This window comes from Thamnophis sirtalis, unplaced genomic scaffold (genome assembly GCF_051295495.1).
Source record: "Thamnophis sirtalis isolate CommonGarterSnake01/CBP01778 unplaced genomic scaffold, rThaSir2_p1.2 scaffold_13, whole genome shotgun sequence".
NCBI classification, from domain to species: domain Eukaryota; kingdom Metazoa; phylum Chordata; class Lepidosauria; order Squamata; family Natricidae; genus Thamnophis; species Thamnophis sirtalis.
The window spans coordinates 24,829,904-24,846,793 of record NW_028261393.1 but is presented as its reverse complement, the minus strand read 5'-3'; the positions used below and the strand labels follow the sequence as shown (position 1 = coordinate 24,846,793).

General features: G+C 41.6%; 1 protein-coding gene across 1 annotated transcript in view; it reads right to left on the bottom strand.

Annotated features, from left to right (window-relative positions):
* Nucleotides 1-16,890, bottom strand: part of CSMD2 (CUB and Sushi multiple domains 2) — a 771,224-nt gene that overhangs the window by 127,218 nt on the left and 627,116 nt on the right. Inside the window, exons 36-39 of the mRNA XM_087728138.1 lie at nucleotides 16,265-16,361; nucleotides 13,007-13,111; nucleotides 4,686-4,804; nucleotides 2,651-2,720 (exon numbers count right to left, since the gene is read on the bottom strand). Coding sequence (XP_087584264.1) covers nucleotides 2,651-2,720; nucleotides 4,686-4,804; nucleotides 13,007-13,111; nucleotides 16,265-16,361 — 391 coding nt within the window. The remainder of the gene's footprint in view (nucleotides 1-2,650; nucleotides 2,721-4,685; nucleotides 4,805-13,006; nucleotides 13,112-16,264; nucleotides 16,362-16,890) is intronic.

The following is a 16,890-nucleotide window of genomic DNA, read 5'->3' as shown; positions in this document are numbered from 1 at the left end:
ATTAAATGCTGTTGCTTTTATTCCTGTCACAGAGAACAATTATAAACTCTGGTAATATTGTACTGCTAATCAGAGCATACCAAACCTTTGCTAGACCAATTCTCGAATACAGCTCATCTGTCTGGAACCCACACTGCATTATTGGACATTAATAGAATTGATGTCCAGAGTCCAGAGATATTTCATGAGAAGAGTCCTCCATTCCTCTGCTGCAACAGAATAGCTTATGCCACCAGACTTGAAATTTTGGGCTTAGACAACTTAGAACTACACTGCCTTCAGTCTGAGCTAAGCGTAGTACATAAAATTATCTGCTATAATGTTCTACCTGTCAATGACTACTTCTTCAACCACAACAATACACCGGCAAACAATAGATACAAACTCAAGGTAAACTGCTCCAAACTCATTTGCAGAAAGTACAATCTCAGCAACAGAGTGCTCAACGCCTGGAATGCTCTACCTGACTCTGTGGTTTCATCCCCAAACCCCCATAACTGTAAACTTAGACCATCTACTGTCTATCTTACTCCATTCCTAAGAGGTCTGTAAGGGGCATGCATAAGCACACCAATGTGCCTACCGTCCTTGTCCTAATGTCTGCTTTTATTCGTATCCATTTCATGTATTCATGATCATGTTTATATTTATATCTGTTACCTAACACGTGCTTGATGTAATAAGTAAATAAAATAAATAAATTTTGCTGACCAGAAAAAATGAAGCTTTCACAGTATTCCCCTAACTTCATTTCCTGCATCAGACTGATTATTATTGTTCTACATTGGTTTATTTTTAATAAATCCACAAAGCCAATAGGAAAACTAGAGAGAATCCCAGTTGCAGCAAAATATTCTGCTTAAGTCACTAAGGTCAGAATAGGCTCCTACAAGCTTGCACTGCTAGAAAAAAGCCTCTATTTATAGGCTACAGAGTTATACAACCTAGAGTCGGTATTTAGACCATGAGTTTCATTACCTTAAATTGGGGAGATTATGTGTTTTACAGGAAGCAGACTGATTATTCTCATCCTTGCATAAATCACTGAAGATCTAGTCTAACAGATGCTCTTTGGGTATTGTTTGTAATCTTGGCAAGGGAGCAAACATTTGTCTATTACTGACCTCATTCCTGTCTGTGAAAAGACACTTATTTGTGGCATCTTTGTTTTCTACAGACAAGAAGTGGCTAAAATTGAGCACAAAAGCTTACAAGGTAGCTCGCTGTTTTAAAGGGAGACAAGAGAATATGAAATCAGCATTAGATGAGGACATAGTTTCATAAAAGAAGGATTTCTTCAACATTCAGGTGCTCACTAACTTGTGAGCCAGTAGTGGAACCTCAGAAAGTAACATGAATAATTTAATTAAATGAAGTAAGACTCAACATATAACAAGGATTATCATAGCTGGTATTTTTGTTTTTCAAAGCTCCTTCCAGTCCTTAGTCTGAGGCTTAGAACCAGAGGTGAGATTCAGCCTCTTTGGACCGGTTTGGGCAAACTGGATGTAAATTTTACATTTGGTTTGATTAACCAGTAGTTCCGACCCTGCCCCATCTCGCCCCACTCCTCCCAGAAGTCCCCACGTGGCCTGTTTTGGATCCCAGGTAAGTGCAGTGGGCGCATGAAGCATGGGGAGGTGGAAAACGAGCCTCCCAGAGACCTGCGGAGTGAGAAAATGGGCCTATTTCCAACCTCCAAAGAGTCTCTGGAGCCCTAGGAGGTTGAAAACGGGCCCTCCATAGCCCATTTTTTCTCTCAGAAGGCTGCAGAGAGGCCTAGTAGGTTCAAAATGGGGTGTGGGGGATGCTCCCTGCAGTCCGTTTTTGCTCCCAGGGAGTGCAGGAGATTGAGTGCTGCCATAGGTTCTAGACCTCCATTGGGCTTTTAATCCAACCCACCTTTCATAATAAATCAGGAGGTGGGATCATCAGGTTCGAATACTAATTTGAAATGTTCAAAAATAAAGGTCAGCTACATCTTCTATCTATCTATCTATCTGTCTGTCTGTCTGTCCGTCCGTCCATCCGTCTGTCTGTCGTCTGTCTGTCTATCTATCATCAAAACATCTCTCTGTGTGTATATACCAGCATAATTCTGGAATGCCTCGAGCAATTTCAACCAAACTTGGTACACAGATGACTTACTCTCTGGAAAAAAAATACTGTGGGTGTAAGACACCCCTAACAGCCCTCGGGTGTGTGTTCTGTTATGATACAGCCTGTTGTGCCTTAAAATGGCTTCTACCATACTGCCATAAAATGGCTTCTACTGTACAGTGAAGTGGAGCTGCCATGGTAATGTCATCACAGTACTTCACAAGGGGGTTCCCTCTGGTAAGGGGGAAGATCCAACATTAGAAATTATGTTTGGTCTGGACATTTTTCCCCTATAAATAAATACCTGGGCAATGCTGGGTTATCAGCTAGTATTAAATAATTAAAGACCCACACTACTGGGAAGGAAGGAAGGAAGGGGGAAGGGAGGAGAAGAGAGGGGAGAAAGGAAAAGAGGGAGAGAGAAAAGAAGGGAGAGTAGGAAGAAGAGAGGGAGGGGAGAAGACAGGTGGGAGAGAAAAAAAGGTGGGAGGGAGGGAGAGAGGGAGGGAGGGAAAAAGGGTCTTTAGCAAATAATTAAATAAAATTTTACCTATACAAAGTGGAGGAGGATAGTTCCAGCGTCGCACAGTTCCTGACATGCAGGAAATATGAGAGTGCCCCTGAAGCAAAGGAAGGAAAAAAGAAAGAAAGAAAATATTAGCAAGAAGGAAGCGAGAAGGAACTGAGAAAAAGGCCAAATTGAAAGAATAGGGAGGGTACCTATCTCAGCCAAATAACATTCTTTAGCAAAGAAAGGAAGCGATACATACTGCAGCCTGGAATTCTAAGATAAGATAGCTTTCTTTCATTAAATGAATAAAACATCAAGAGAAGCGTTAAAGGTACACTCCAAAAGGAAAATAGACAAAAGACAAAGCAAATTTTTAAAAAGGAGATATTGTATGCACAAAAGTACAGACAACTTTATGAATAAATATGAGATGCTCAAAAGAAGTGTAATAACAGTATTGAATATGAGTACTGAAAGTGTTTCTACCCCGGATGACATTTATCAGGAAAATGAATTTAGAAAAAAGTATTAATTATTTTAAAAAATGTTAACATATGGTATAAATATGAATAATTTTGAACACACGGTACCGCCCTTTAATTTTGGAGTGTTTAACTACAATTCTAGTGTTTTATTTTGTACTAATTTTTCAGCAAAACTCATCTCCCACTCTTCTAAATACCACTGATCCAGAGAAAGGTGTAAATTTGATTTTTCAGTATTTTCCAGTCAGATACCTTGCAGCTAACAACAGGAAGTGAAATCAATTCCTTGCATTGCATCAATTTTTACACCGCAAAGCAACAGGAAGGTTGAAATTACTCAATTTTCCTGAAGTCTTCAAACCCTGTTTAACCAAAAGCATCCTCACCAAAGATGTTAAAAATGGATCAGTTTGATTGCAAGATACCTCTCCAAGATAACCTAGATAGACTGCACTTTATATAATTTGAGTGGCACCTACAGATGCTCTTTATATTTAATGCTGATGTCTTGTCAAAAGAGACTTCAAAGGAATGTTATCCCACAAAAGTTATAATAAGATTCTTTGCCTTCAAGTATCAAATATTTCTCTAGTGTTCTTTTGAGATATTCAGGAAGTGCTATGATTGAGATTGAGAGTTTCATGCTACACCGAAATGATTCCCTTAATTTGAGGTTGCTGTATTCTATGTCAAATGTTATTCATGTTCATCCGGATAGGATTTTGCAAGAGTCTTCTAAGGCAGTATTTTTCAAACGTAGCATGTTGGCTCAGGAATTCTGAGACTTGATGTTCACATACCTTATGATTGCCATGTTTGAAAAGCACTACTCTGAGATAATTATATAAAGTTCATACAATAATTTTCTTCCCATCTGTTCTGACCTAGGCTTCCTCAGCAGCATGAAGACGAGTCCTCATGCCAATAAACCCCTTTTATTTAATGTACAGTGAATTCCTCTCTAACAAAGTCCATCCCACAGTCTTTCAAGATAGTTCCCAATTACCGACCTTTATCAGGCTTGGAGAGTAGCTAGGCTGATATCTTTCAGATGCTGCACGACTTGGCAAGAATTCAGGAATGAACTAATTGTCTCCTGCAAAAAACCCTCCCCTTTCCCTCTTCTTTTATTCCCTATGGGAGAGGCCATTCACCGTCCACCTGTGGCCTTACTCCCAAGTTTACCCTTAGCTGTTCCCTCTGTCTCGCAACTCTGTGCATGTGCACACTGGGAACAGGCTCCAGATGTTCATCTGCCTCACTGATGTCTGACTCTGAAGGCAGCTGATAACTGTTGGATGGTCCTGGCGCCATCTCTGCCTCCGACGCAGAGCCCTCATCAGAGCCTTCCCCAGACTCCAGGACTGGCTTATGTTCCTCCCCAATATCCTCACTGTCCAAATCTGCTGCCAGCTCCACTGGTCACTGGAGGGCCACAGCACCATCTTTTCTTTTCCATGGTAGTCAGATATTAGAATGGAATGTGATACTGATGTCTCAATTTACCTTTACAAAGGCAATGATTTTCAATCCACTTTAACTCATTTCCCCCCCAGAATTAAATAATTATTTGGAGAGTGGGTAAGTACCTGGAGAGCATATCCTGGCTCACACTGAAAGGAGACCACATCATTCACCACGTATCTTTCACCAATTTTCAGGCCATTACTGGGTACAGCAGGTTCTGGGCAACTGGAGAGACCAACAGCTAAAAGTAAACATAAATAGTTAATCAGTATGTATTTACCATCTATCCATTTGTGCACGTATCACTACTCAAATATTACTGTAGATACCAAAAGTTAATAAAATTCATCCCATTTCCTCAGTGTTTGAGTTTTTTTCCAGAGAGCTGGTTCTTCACATAATGTGTCTGCAGTAGGATAATTTGAACTTGGACATTTGTTCCTTGAGTAAGGATGCTGGGTTGATCTGTTTGATGATCCACCAGTTTGTTTGCTTGGCCGATTTATAGAGTTGGGTCTTAAGTATCATTTTCTATCTGTATGATTTCAATACCTTGCATCTTTCGTTCGTTTCGTTTATTGGGTTTGTATACCACCCACTCCCGAAGGACTCCGGGCGGCTCACAATAAAACAGGGGAGGGGATAAATAAGACAGTACAAACAATATTAAAATACACAACAATCACAATTGAAGCAGGGCTGGATACTTCAACAGCCCCAGCCTGCTGGAACAGCCAGGACTTATTAGCTTTACGGAAGGCCGGGAGGGTAGCAAGGGTCCGGATCTCCACGGGGAGCTTGTTCCAGAGGGCTGGGGCAGCAACAGAGAAGGCTCTCCCCTGGGGGGGTCGCCAGCCGACATTGGCTGGCAGATGGAACCCAGAGAAGGCCGAGCCTGTGTGATCGAATCGGTCTTTGGGAGGTAATTGGCAGGAGGCGGTCTCTCAGGTACCCATGCAGGGCTTTAAAAGTAATGACTAGCACCTTGAAGCGTGTCTGGAGACCAATGGGCAGCCAGTGCAGCTCGCGGAGGATAGGTGTAACATGGGTGAACCTAAGTGCACCCACAATCGCTCACGCGGCTGCATTCTGGACTAGCTGAAGTCTTCGAACACTTTTCAAGGGCAGCCCCATGTAGAGCGCATTACAGTAATCCAGTTCATCTTTGATGAACTTCAACACAGGTCAGCATTGTTTGCTGTCATCCTGACTTGCCTTCCTAATGTGAGTTTTTTTCTTCCTGCCAAGCTTTCTTGGAGACCTTTTCCTCAAACCTCATTCATGGAAGACATCATTTGAGTCCCTGACTTCGGCCTACGGAGATGCCAAGGACAGATTCAGTGCATTATGGCTCAGTTCTGAAGTCAAGTGAAGACTTTTCAGCAGCATTGGCCCAGAGGATATTCCCAGTGCAAGTATATGAAAAAGCTCCACTTGTTCCTCCATCTTTTCTGTTATTTATTTTATGCTAGCCGATAAACCAGCTTTGCCCAGGTATTTATAGACTTTGAAGCATTTGTCTGAGAGGGAGCTTTTGAGAGGGGCCTTTCTTCCCCCTACTCCCATGCCCATCATCCCTGCCTCTCCCTTCCTCCTCCCATGTGCTCTTCTTTCCCACTCTATCTATGGGTGTAGGTATGCTGGTCTTGTTGTATTCAGGTCTTTTCCCATGTAAGATTACACGGGAAAAGACCCGAATACAAGACCAGCATATACATACATACATACATACATACATACATACATACATACATACATACATACAATGTGTGTGTGTGTGCGTGCGCACACATATATATGAAAGAGAAAGGAGGAGGAGGAAGAAGAAGAAGAAAAGAAAAAGATCAAAACATAGGATAGGAATAGAATATCAGTCATAGGATAGGAATGTTCCCCTAGTCCAACAGGGCCCAGGGCAAAAATTCTCGTCCTACCCCAGAAAAGGCTATCCAACTTCCCCTTGAAAGCCTCCTGTGATGGAGCTTCCATGACTCCAGGAGGCAGGCTATCATGTCACCCCTAGTCCTTCTTTTCATTAAACTAGAACTAACTGTCAGGAAATTTCTCCTTAGTTCTAAGTGCTTCTCTCCTTGATTAGTTTCCACCCATTGCTTCTTGCTCTATGTTCAAGTGCTTTGAGAATAGTTTGACTCCTTCTTCTTTGTGGCAACCCCCGAGATATTGGAACAGTGCTATCATGTCTCCCCTAATCCTTCTTTTCATTAAACTAGACATTCCTAGTTCTTTCAACTGTTCTTCATATGTTTTAGCCTCCAGTCCCCTGATCATCTTGGTTGCTCTTGTCTGCACTCTTTCTAGAGTCTCCACATCTTTTTTTACATCCTGGTGACCAAATCTGAATGCCGTATTCCAAATATGGCCTTACCAAGGCCTTATAAAGTGGTATTAACACTTCACATGATCTTGATCCTACCGCTCTGCTTATGCAGCCTAGAACTGGGTTGGCTTTTTTGGCACTGCTGCACACTACTGGCTCATATTTAAATGCTTGTCCTCTAGGATTCCAGGATCCCTCTCACAGTTACTACTATTGAACAAGGTAACACATATACTGTACCTGTGCGTTTGATTTTTCTTGCCTAAATGTAGAACCTTACTTTTTTCACCAATGAATTTCATTTTATTAGATAGTGCCCAACGTTCAAGATTGTTAAGATCCTTCTGTATCTTAAGCCTGTTTTGATGCAGCCCAAGGTTGCATTGGCTCTTTAGTATGGTATAATGCAGCACATGATATCTGCAGTATACTAAATCTGCTTAATTTGTATTCTATTGGGATACCCTGATCTTTGTCCAAAGTATTGCCATTGCAATACTTCTAGCCCCTTGCGTTTATTTATTTTTTGGTATGAGGACCAATGTTCAGGTTTTTAAGAGCCCTTTGAACCTATGAATCATTTGAAGCTAGGAGCTGAAAAAAGGTACTAAACGAATGAATGTCTGTGGTGATATAAAGGATTTTTCACTAAATAGGCTTTCTGGCTTTTTTTACCACTCAAAAATCTAATGCAGATGAGTTAAGGCAGGAGAAATGAAAGAGTATTTTTGAGTTCCTAAAAAACAGCCTCCAGAAAGGGAAGGAAAAGAAAGCTTTTTAAGAGGCACTTTGTTGATATGTCAAGCAAGGCCCAAAGCAAATATATATATTTAATCTCTCTTTATAAGCTTCATCTTTTTCTGCTCCTGGAAATGGCCAGTTGAGCAGCTAGTCCCTCTATTATCCTTGTATTTCTGTATGGGAACTAAGCTCTGAAAGTTGATTAATTCCACATTTTGCCCCGGAGAACTCTTAACAGCTTGGTATCAAAAATGTTATTGTTATGAAGTGCCAGCTATGCAGGTGCCTTAGCAGCATGAAATTTGTCTTGACATGGGGAATGTATAAAGCTGCTAGATTGATTTAGTCTGTTGATCTACCTAGCCCATGAATACAGCAACCGTGAACAGTGCAAGGCAAAAAAAAATCTCTTCTATTCTGTCTACTGGACAACTCACTAAACCTGCTGGAGACTGATCAAGAGATTTTCTGCATAGAAAAATAATGGAAGGAGTGAAGACTTCATATAATGTAACATTTTTAGCATGATTCTAATCATATTATTTTTCAGAGTTTCAGGTTTTCATGATTTTTATCCAACAAACCATTCTGAAAATGCTGTGTTTTCTATCAAGCCTCGACTTTGTTGTCTACCAATCTGTATGTTCATTAAACTATGATCTCTAGTTGATTATTGCACCATAATATTACCTTCTGTTAAAGAATTATAGGAGGTAAGAGGTAGAAGGAATCTTGAAGATCATCTCATCCACCCGTAACCTCATTTCACGAATCTACAGCATTCCTGTTACCTTGCCAACCAGCCTCTGTGTCAGGCCTGCAGCCATCTTTTCTTTTGGATCTTTGGCCTGCCATACTTTCTATTAGTCTACTATGCATTTTCTATTGTGGGGAAATGGGAGGGAGGATAGCATGGAGTTAGATGCTATGTAGCCATAACTACATTCTTTCTAGAAAGCCAAGGTCATCCTTTGTCTTTGCACCTGTGCATCTGATCAGAACTGGATGGGTGGAACTGCCAGCATGGCAGTGGGCGATTGGAGCATCTGATGGACTTGTGGGTATGGGGGCAAGATCTTGAACTTTCAACTGGGTGGGAAAACCCAGGAAGCTTTCAGATTCGGGTTTTTCCAGATGTGCCAACATGGCTCCCTTAATAAAATTGGAACTTTGAGGAATACTTGTGGGGTTCACGGGGCATGTTCCCTTCCCCCCCTCCAGCCTCACCTTCTCACCTCATGTTGTTTGTGTGGCAAGGAACCAGACAAGCAACCAGGGGCCAGCTGCGCATGCATTTAAATAGTTTTCAGGGAGGGCTTATTTTCAGGGGAGAGCTTATTTTAGTGCATGCTCTCAAAAGCCCAATTGGGCTTATTATCCAGGGAGGTCTTATTTTTGGAGAAACAGAGTACTTTCTGTTGTTATTTTCTAACCTCTCATCCATGACATATGTTGAATTGCACAAGCCCTAGAATGGTATATTTCACCCTTATTTGATGAAGAGCCATTGATATACACTTCTGAATGTTTGCTCGGTCAGCTTTTCTCCATCTAGTAGTAGCAGCACAGTCCAGCTCACTTTGTTATCTTATTTATGAGAATCTCTTAAGAAACGTTATTGAATGTTTTGCAGAAATCAACTAACTGGAAGATGATGGCAGAACTGTGGGCTTAAAAAAGAATAAAGCTTTCCTTCAATTTGGCAGAATCCCAATTAAAGTGCATTAAAATCACCAGACTATTATTTAGCCCATGACGGAAGCTTCAAGAATTCAATCCAGCCCCACTAATTCTACATTTAAATATGTTGTGTCTCCAAATTCAGATTACTCCCCCATGTAATGCATGTGTACAGTCCCAGTGCAAATTAATATATCACACATGCTGATGATCTTCTCTGGTGGAATGAAAAAGGACACTGCTGTTGTTTTTTCCACCATGGGACTTCCTTCCGAAGCTGACTGGCAGGGCCCAACAAGGACCATCTGTTCTGATGGCCTCAGCCTGACTGTGGCAGGGATATAGTGCATAGACTATACCATGCAGCTTTGCTTCAGTATCAGGCCTGCAGTCATATTCCTTTCTGGATCTTTGGCCTGCCACACTCTCTACTATTTTACTATGCTGTTTCATTAGTGGGGAATTGGGAGGGGGAATAGTAAGGAGTAGAATGTGATGTTGTCAAAATAAAACTCCTAGAGTCCAAGGTCATCCTTTGCCTTTACACCTCTGCACCTGACTGGAACTAGATGGGTGGAACTCCCAGCATGGCAGTGGGTGATTGGAGCATGTGATGGACTTGTGGGTGTGGGAAAAGATCATGAACTTTCAACTGGGTGGGAAAACCCGGGAAGCTTTCAGATTTGGGTTTTCACAGATGTGCCAACATGGCTCTCTTAATAAATTGCAACTTTGAGGAACACTTTGCCTCAGACTCAGATTTAATTTTGGATGTTAATTGGAACGCTGACATTCAGTTTGATTGAGTCAACACATGAAATTGTTGAAGTGCTTGGTTCAAGGTCACATGGATTCTTTTACCTACCTTTCCTGAATTCTACATCCTGCCCTGATCAGCACTCGATGGGGAGAGATTATGGCATGAAGGATAGGATAGGGGATATGGTTTCTTCTCCAATTTCTTTGTAAAGAAAGCGCTTAAAGACTCTGCTAGAAAAGACTTTGGAGAAAGACCATAACTCATAAATAACAGAGTTAGGTTAGAGACCTGTACCATTTCAGAAAAAAATGGCTCTCCAGTCTCTTCTTAAAAGCCTCCAGTGTTGAGGCACCTTGTGAAAGCAAGACTATTCCACTGATTGATTGTTCTCACCATTAGGAAATTTCTCCTTAGTTCTAGGTTGCTTCTCTCCTTGGTTTCTTTCCATCCATTGTTTCTTGTCTTGCCTTCAGGTGCTTTGGAAAATAGTTTGACTCTCTCGACTTTGTGGCAGTCCCTCAAATATTAAAATTTATATATAGTTTTAACTCATTTGTATAGAGCTTTAAGCGCTCCAGTTTGTTTCTAACTGTCATGTTAATGCAGAGGTGGGCAACTATGGCAACTTTACAACTTGTAGACTTTAAGTCTCAAAATTCCTAAGCCAGTACTCTAACGCTAGCAAAATCTTTTTAAAAGGGGAGAGTTCAGAGGCCAATTCTAAAGAAGATTTAGCTCTTCCACTCGCACTTCCTGTCTTCAATTACTTCACAAATCCTTTAGCCTAAGGCCATGAAAAACTAATGCCAATCAGTAAAGCTAGTAATGAAAGGATCGGTTTTATGACCAGACAAGATAAATCTTTAAACAGCATCCATAGTTCGATAGCAGAGAAAATGCATGAAACCTTCGATCAATCTCTAGCATCCCTAATTAACTAGCTCCATCTTTGGTGTCTACCTGGTAAATCTCAGGCATAAATCTTATGGGGATGGAAAAGCATAGTTTGAATTTTAATTCAGAGAAGAAGTATTTGCTAACAGGGAGACAACCATTGCATATAATCATTACACAATAGTGTACGTATTGACAAAAACATTAAGTGATGTTTGAAAAATCAATAACCTTTTTTTTCTAAAAAAAAAAAAAGCAAGATTGGCTATTGTACACAAGGAAAGATGTTTTATGATCCATTTCAAGCTCCATAATTTTTAAAATAAGGTTCCTTTAAAGGACTATATGGATCAACGAAAGTACAATTTGCAAACCACAGGAAATAATAGCACTATCATTTGAATGTTTTCCAACAAACTCAAACAGGTTAGAGAAAGATGGTGAAGAATATTCTTTCTACTCAGGTATATTAAGGAGGGATTTAAGTCTTTATTTAAGGCCTGAAAAGGAATAACAAATGGGTACAAAAAAACTAATCCTCCATAATGGATGTAGCAATTTTACCTAGATGCTGTGGGCAGCACAGTCCTCTCAATCTCAGAAATCCCAACATGACATCCCATCAGAAATTTGGCCCCAGTGTAGAAAATGCCCTCCCTCAATCGAATAGTATTCAGATGTTGGTGAGAAGTGGAGAAGACTTGGGGTGTGGATTTTTCCCCTTACAATTTTCTACTATTTGATCCTGGACACGCCGTACCTATAATCCTGTGCCCAGTTCTGAGTACTTTGCTTTTTCTTTTCAGGAAAACTGGAACTGGTCAAGGGAAGGTCAGTGAGTATGAACAAGAGATCAGAGCAGTGGTGGGATTCAGCCAGTTTGCACCACTTCGGGAGAACCGGTTGTTAAGTTTCTGAGCAGTTTGGTGAACTGGTTGTTGGAAGAAATCATTAGGGCAGAGAACCGGTTATTAAATTATTTGAATCCCACCGTTGGATCAGAGCCTAATTTCTACATGGAGGAGATAAAGAGAATAGGTATATTTACCTTTGAGAAAAGAAACTAAAACAATATGGTATTGTTTTGGAAAAACTCGAAGGGATGTACTATCGAAGGTAGCCAAGATATTATTATTCCAAAATCTTGGGCATGAAATAAAGGATTTAAATTACAAGATGGCAGATTTCAATAACAATTGCACATTCAGAAGTACTAGCTGCCCAGGAAGGTTGTAGTCTTTCATTCAATGGGACATGTCATTCATTTGGGACACTGGATTTGTGAAGTTGGATTCCTGCACTAATCTGGGAATTAGGTTTAATAAAGGTAAAGGTTCCCTTTGCACGTATGTGCTAGTCGTTCCTGACTCTAGGGGGCAGTGCTCATCTCTGTTTAAAAGAGATGAAGAGCCAGCGCTGTCTGAAGATGTCTCCGCGGTCATGTGGCTGGCATGACTAAATGCCAAAGGTGCACGGAAAGCTGTTACATTCCCACCAAAGGTGGTTCCTGTTTTTCTACTTGCATTTTTTAAATGCTTTCAAACTGCTAGGTTGGCAGAAGCTGCAACAAGTAATGGAAGCTCACTCTGTTACACGGTGCTAGGAATTTGAACCGCCAAACTGCTGACCTTTCTGATTGACAAGCTCAGCATCTTAGCCACTGAGCTACCGTGTCCCTACCTTGAAGTTAGAGAGTCATTTATTTGGGACACTGGATTTGGGAAGTTGGATTCCTGCACTAATCTGGGATTTGGGCTTAATGGCCTCCTCCAGTTGTAACACGTTTTGGATTAATTTCTAGGTTCTGTAGTCAGTTGATTTAAATCCAAACTGTTCTAGATCCCACTCAAGGCATTTCTCTGAGAATTAATTGTCACTAATTGCATGTCCCATCCCTTTCTTCCAGTTGCTTGGATTTATTGAATCTAGGATGCATCAGAAGTGGGATATAGCACATCTTCCATTTGCATAATGACCACAACTCAGCACACACAATCTAAACAATCGGCACTGCACTGAAATGAGCTTACTTTTGTACTCCAGGTGAAATCCAGCAGCAGAGACACTGATGTCAGAGTAGAAGTGCAAATACAGCTGATTAGAGGTACTGTTGAGCAAGGCAGGGACAGTGGTACCTAATGGAGGGATGGGGTGGGGAGAAAGAGACAAGAGGAAGGAATCAATCAGAAGACATGTTTTAGAGTGCTAGGAGAGGATCCTGACATGTTGGCTCAGGAATTCTGGGAGTGAAGTTCAGACATCTTCAAATTGCTCAGGTTGAGATACATTGCTCGAGATCAGGGATGTCAAACTCAGGCCATTACAGTAGCGTCATGTGATGTAGTGATATTTTTTTTCTCTTTCACTTGTAGGAAGTTAACACCACCCCTCCCTCTCCTAGAAAAATGAAATATTGTAGGAAATATTAAAAAGGCAGAATATTATATTTCTCTGGATGAGTAAAGGAGAAACATGTTTTTAAAGACAAAGCAGCTCCCTAAAGCTTCCTGCCTCCCCCTTACCACTTTTCTCAATGGGCCATTAAGGCCTTGGCCAGTCTGTTCTACATAGCAAAGATAGGATTAACCCTCCACCCGTCTTCCTACATGGCACCTGGGAAGACTGTATCAGCCAGCAAGGCAAAAAAGCTTGGGTCTCAGGACAGCCTACAAAGTTAGTTAAGAAACCCCCCCTCGTCCCCTGGGAATCTGACAACCAATCAGAATACATTCCTTACAAAGGGACAGGAACAGGAAGTGGGGCCCAGGAGAGGGTATAAAACTCAGGGACTCTCAGTATCTTCACCCCTTTTCACCTAGGAGCTCCAAGGCATGTGGTCCTGTCTACCATTAAACCATTTTTCCAAGCAGCCTCCATGTTTCCAGTGTCTTTTTCCCTTCTTGGAACTGAACCCAGAAGGACATTTCTTCCAACACACTAAACTGGGTGTGGATGTGGCCAGTGTGTGACGCATCCAGCCTGCAGGCCAGGAGTTTGACAGCCCTGCTCTAGATGAATTTTAAAAGTCTGAACAATTCATATACTTGAAAGCTTTGTCAATCGATGCAAATAAAAATAAGTGAGAAGCAGAAGGAAGCACCATCTGGTGGAATCTGAAACTAAGTCTCAGGTAGGAGGAGTTCTTTCCCTTTAGGAGGAGCTAAAAGGCAAATCAGCCTTGAATCCCTGGTATGCAGAAAGAGGTCCAGATGGAACCCTCCTTGATCATTCATATGATATGTTTGATAGTGCTTTACTCTGGCAAGACTCCTGTCTATAGGCAAGGAATCATAAAGAAATTAGACTCTTGTGCATAGGCTTGAGCAATAAATCTTTCTGAACTGAAGCTTAATGTATGGTCCTGATCAGTGGTGGGTTGCTAAGCAGTTTACTACTGATTCACTCTTGCTCGCTACACATGCACAGAAGCGTCCAGGTGGGTGGGCAGAGCCTCCCACTGCCGCCACTACTGTTTCGGCCAAACCGGGCTGAACCGGGAGCAACCCACCTCTGGTCCTGATCTTTTGTGTCTGACAGAGGAGGGTAACAATAGAAAACCAGACTGAGTAACTCACTGTGCCATCCCTGGTTCCTTGCACCTAAATAGACCATGTCTTCTTTTATATACCACTTACATTTTTCAGATATGTCACTTGCCTCTTCTTATACCACATTGTAGCCATGCAATTTGCTAGCAGTTTCCTTTATGGAGCAGTATTTGTTATGATTAGTCATCCTTTTGTTCCCTGCCTACCTAGCAGTCTCTCTTTCTCTTTCTTGTTCACACATACTGACAAGGCTCTCCTTCATCCTGCGGGAATCTTCTATTATTTCATACTTCCTGCTTCACAATTTCTTGCAAGGCAAGCAAGGAATTAGATATATGCAAAGCAACGCTGCTTCTAGGAACAGCATGACACTGGTGTTTATACTCTGCCACTGTCACACATGTGACTGACATGGGTGTAATGAGACAAACAGCACCCCAACACCCAATATTTGTGACTGGTTGTCTGAAGCTAAATTACACTAATACTATAATCCCTCCCTCCCTCTCTCTCCCTATCTCACAATAATCTTATCCAAGAATTTAGACATGTTATGGATCATGTGGCGTGAAGACAAATATCGAATTAAATTGCTGTGTAAATACTGACATCTCATGCATTAATACAATTTATATTTTGCCATCTGAAGATTTTATGACTTTGTGAATTTTGGGAAATGAGGGTGACTGGGAGGCCGGGGCATCTGGTTTGCCCATCCCAGACTTCCTTGTGACCCCCCACTCTTCTTTCAAGTTTATTAAAGAACTGATCTTAGATGCTCAACTGAAGAACAGAAGTGGCAGTGCAAAGACTGGTTTTCTATCATTACCCTCCTCTTTTGGGCACAAATGATCAGGAACATGTATTAAGCTGCAATCCAGAAAGATTTATTGCTTAAGTCTCTGCACAAGAATCTGGTCAACTAAATGTTGTCGTCTGCCAGCGGCCTGCAGAGTTGGACAGTGAGAAGGATGGGGAGGAACATGGGCCAGTCCTGGAGTCTGGGGACGGCTCGGATGAGGGCTCTGCATCAGAGGCAGAGAGGGGGCCAGGGCCGTCTGGGAGTTATGTGCTACCTCCAGAACCTCTGGAGTGAGACATCAGCAAGGCAGAGGAACAAGGGGCGCCTGTTCCCAATGTGTGCATGCGCAGAGCTGCCAGAAGGTAAGAACAGTTAAAGCAAAAGGGTCAACTCGGGAGTAAGGCTTGGAGGTGATTGGCCCCTCCCATAGGACATAAAGGAGGAGCAAAGGCATGTGACAGACTACAGACTCATCACGGGCTGTGAATGAACTTAATTCACAGCCTTTGAAATAAAAAGGGGGTTTCTGGGACTAAGCGCCTGCTTTTTACTGTATCAGGAAGCCTACGTCGGAACACTAAAGTTCAAATCTGAATCAGTGCCAGATAGAGGTCAATGGAATGCAAGACGGGTTGGACTTAGACCATTTGTGTCAATGTAAAGAGTCTAAGCTGATGATGTGTTTAATTCTGCCCCTATGCTGATCTTCTCCTACATCCCTGGATGTTGGTTTCTTTCTCTTGAGAAAACCAACTCTGAAGCCAACTCTGGTTTCAACCCTAAATGCCCTGCCCTCAATGTTGATTTTTTTTATTTGACTTATGTAGCTACCCATCTCACTTATGTGACTCTGGGCAGCTTATAGTAATTATTTATTGAAAATAAATATCTGACAGGTAAGAAGTCACAGCCCTTTCTATGGTATCTCCAGGTCTTACCTGAGAAGCTGCCCAACATGGTGGCTGTATTGTCCCCTCCATCAAAGACCTCTAGGGAATCCCAGTTCTGTTCTGTGACAAAACTGATCACTTGAATCTGGGAACAGAGAAAAGGCCAGAGGAGGAAAAAATGTTGATGATTGTAATAACAATTACTAATAACAATAACAATTACTATTAGCGTTACTACTGTTAGAAGTACCATTCCGAATTAAAGGTTACGAGTACTAACAGTACTATTCAATATGTAATCAGTAAACCATATGGAACAAAAATGCAAATCCCTTGGACTGCAAGGCAATCAAATTGGTCAGTCCTAGAGGAGATCAACCCTGACTGCTCTTTAGAAAACCAGATCCTGAAGAGGAAACTCAAATACTTTGGCCACCTAATGAGAAGGAAGGACTCCCTTGAGAAGTTCCTGATGCTGGGAAAAATTGAGGGCAAAAGAAGAAGAGGATGACAGAGAACAAAGTGGCTGGATGGAGTCACCAAAGCAGTTGGTGTGAGCTTAAATGGACTCCAGAGGATGGTAGAGGACAGGAAGGCCTAGAGGAACCTTGTCCATGGGGTTGCGATGGGTCAGACATGACTTTGCAACTAACAACAACAATTTATTTTTTTAT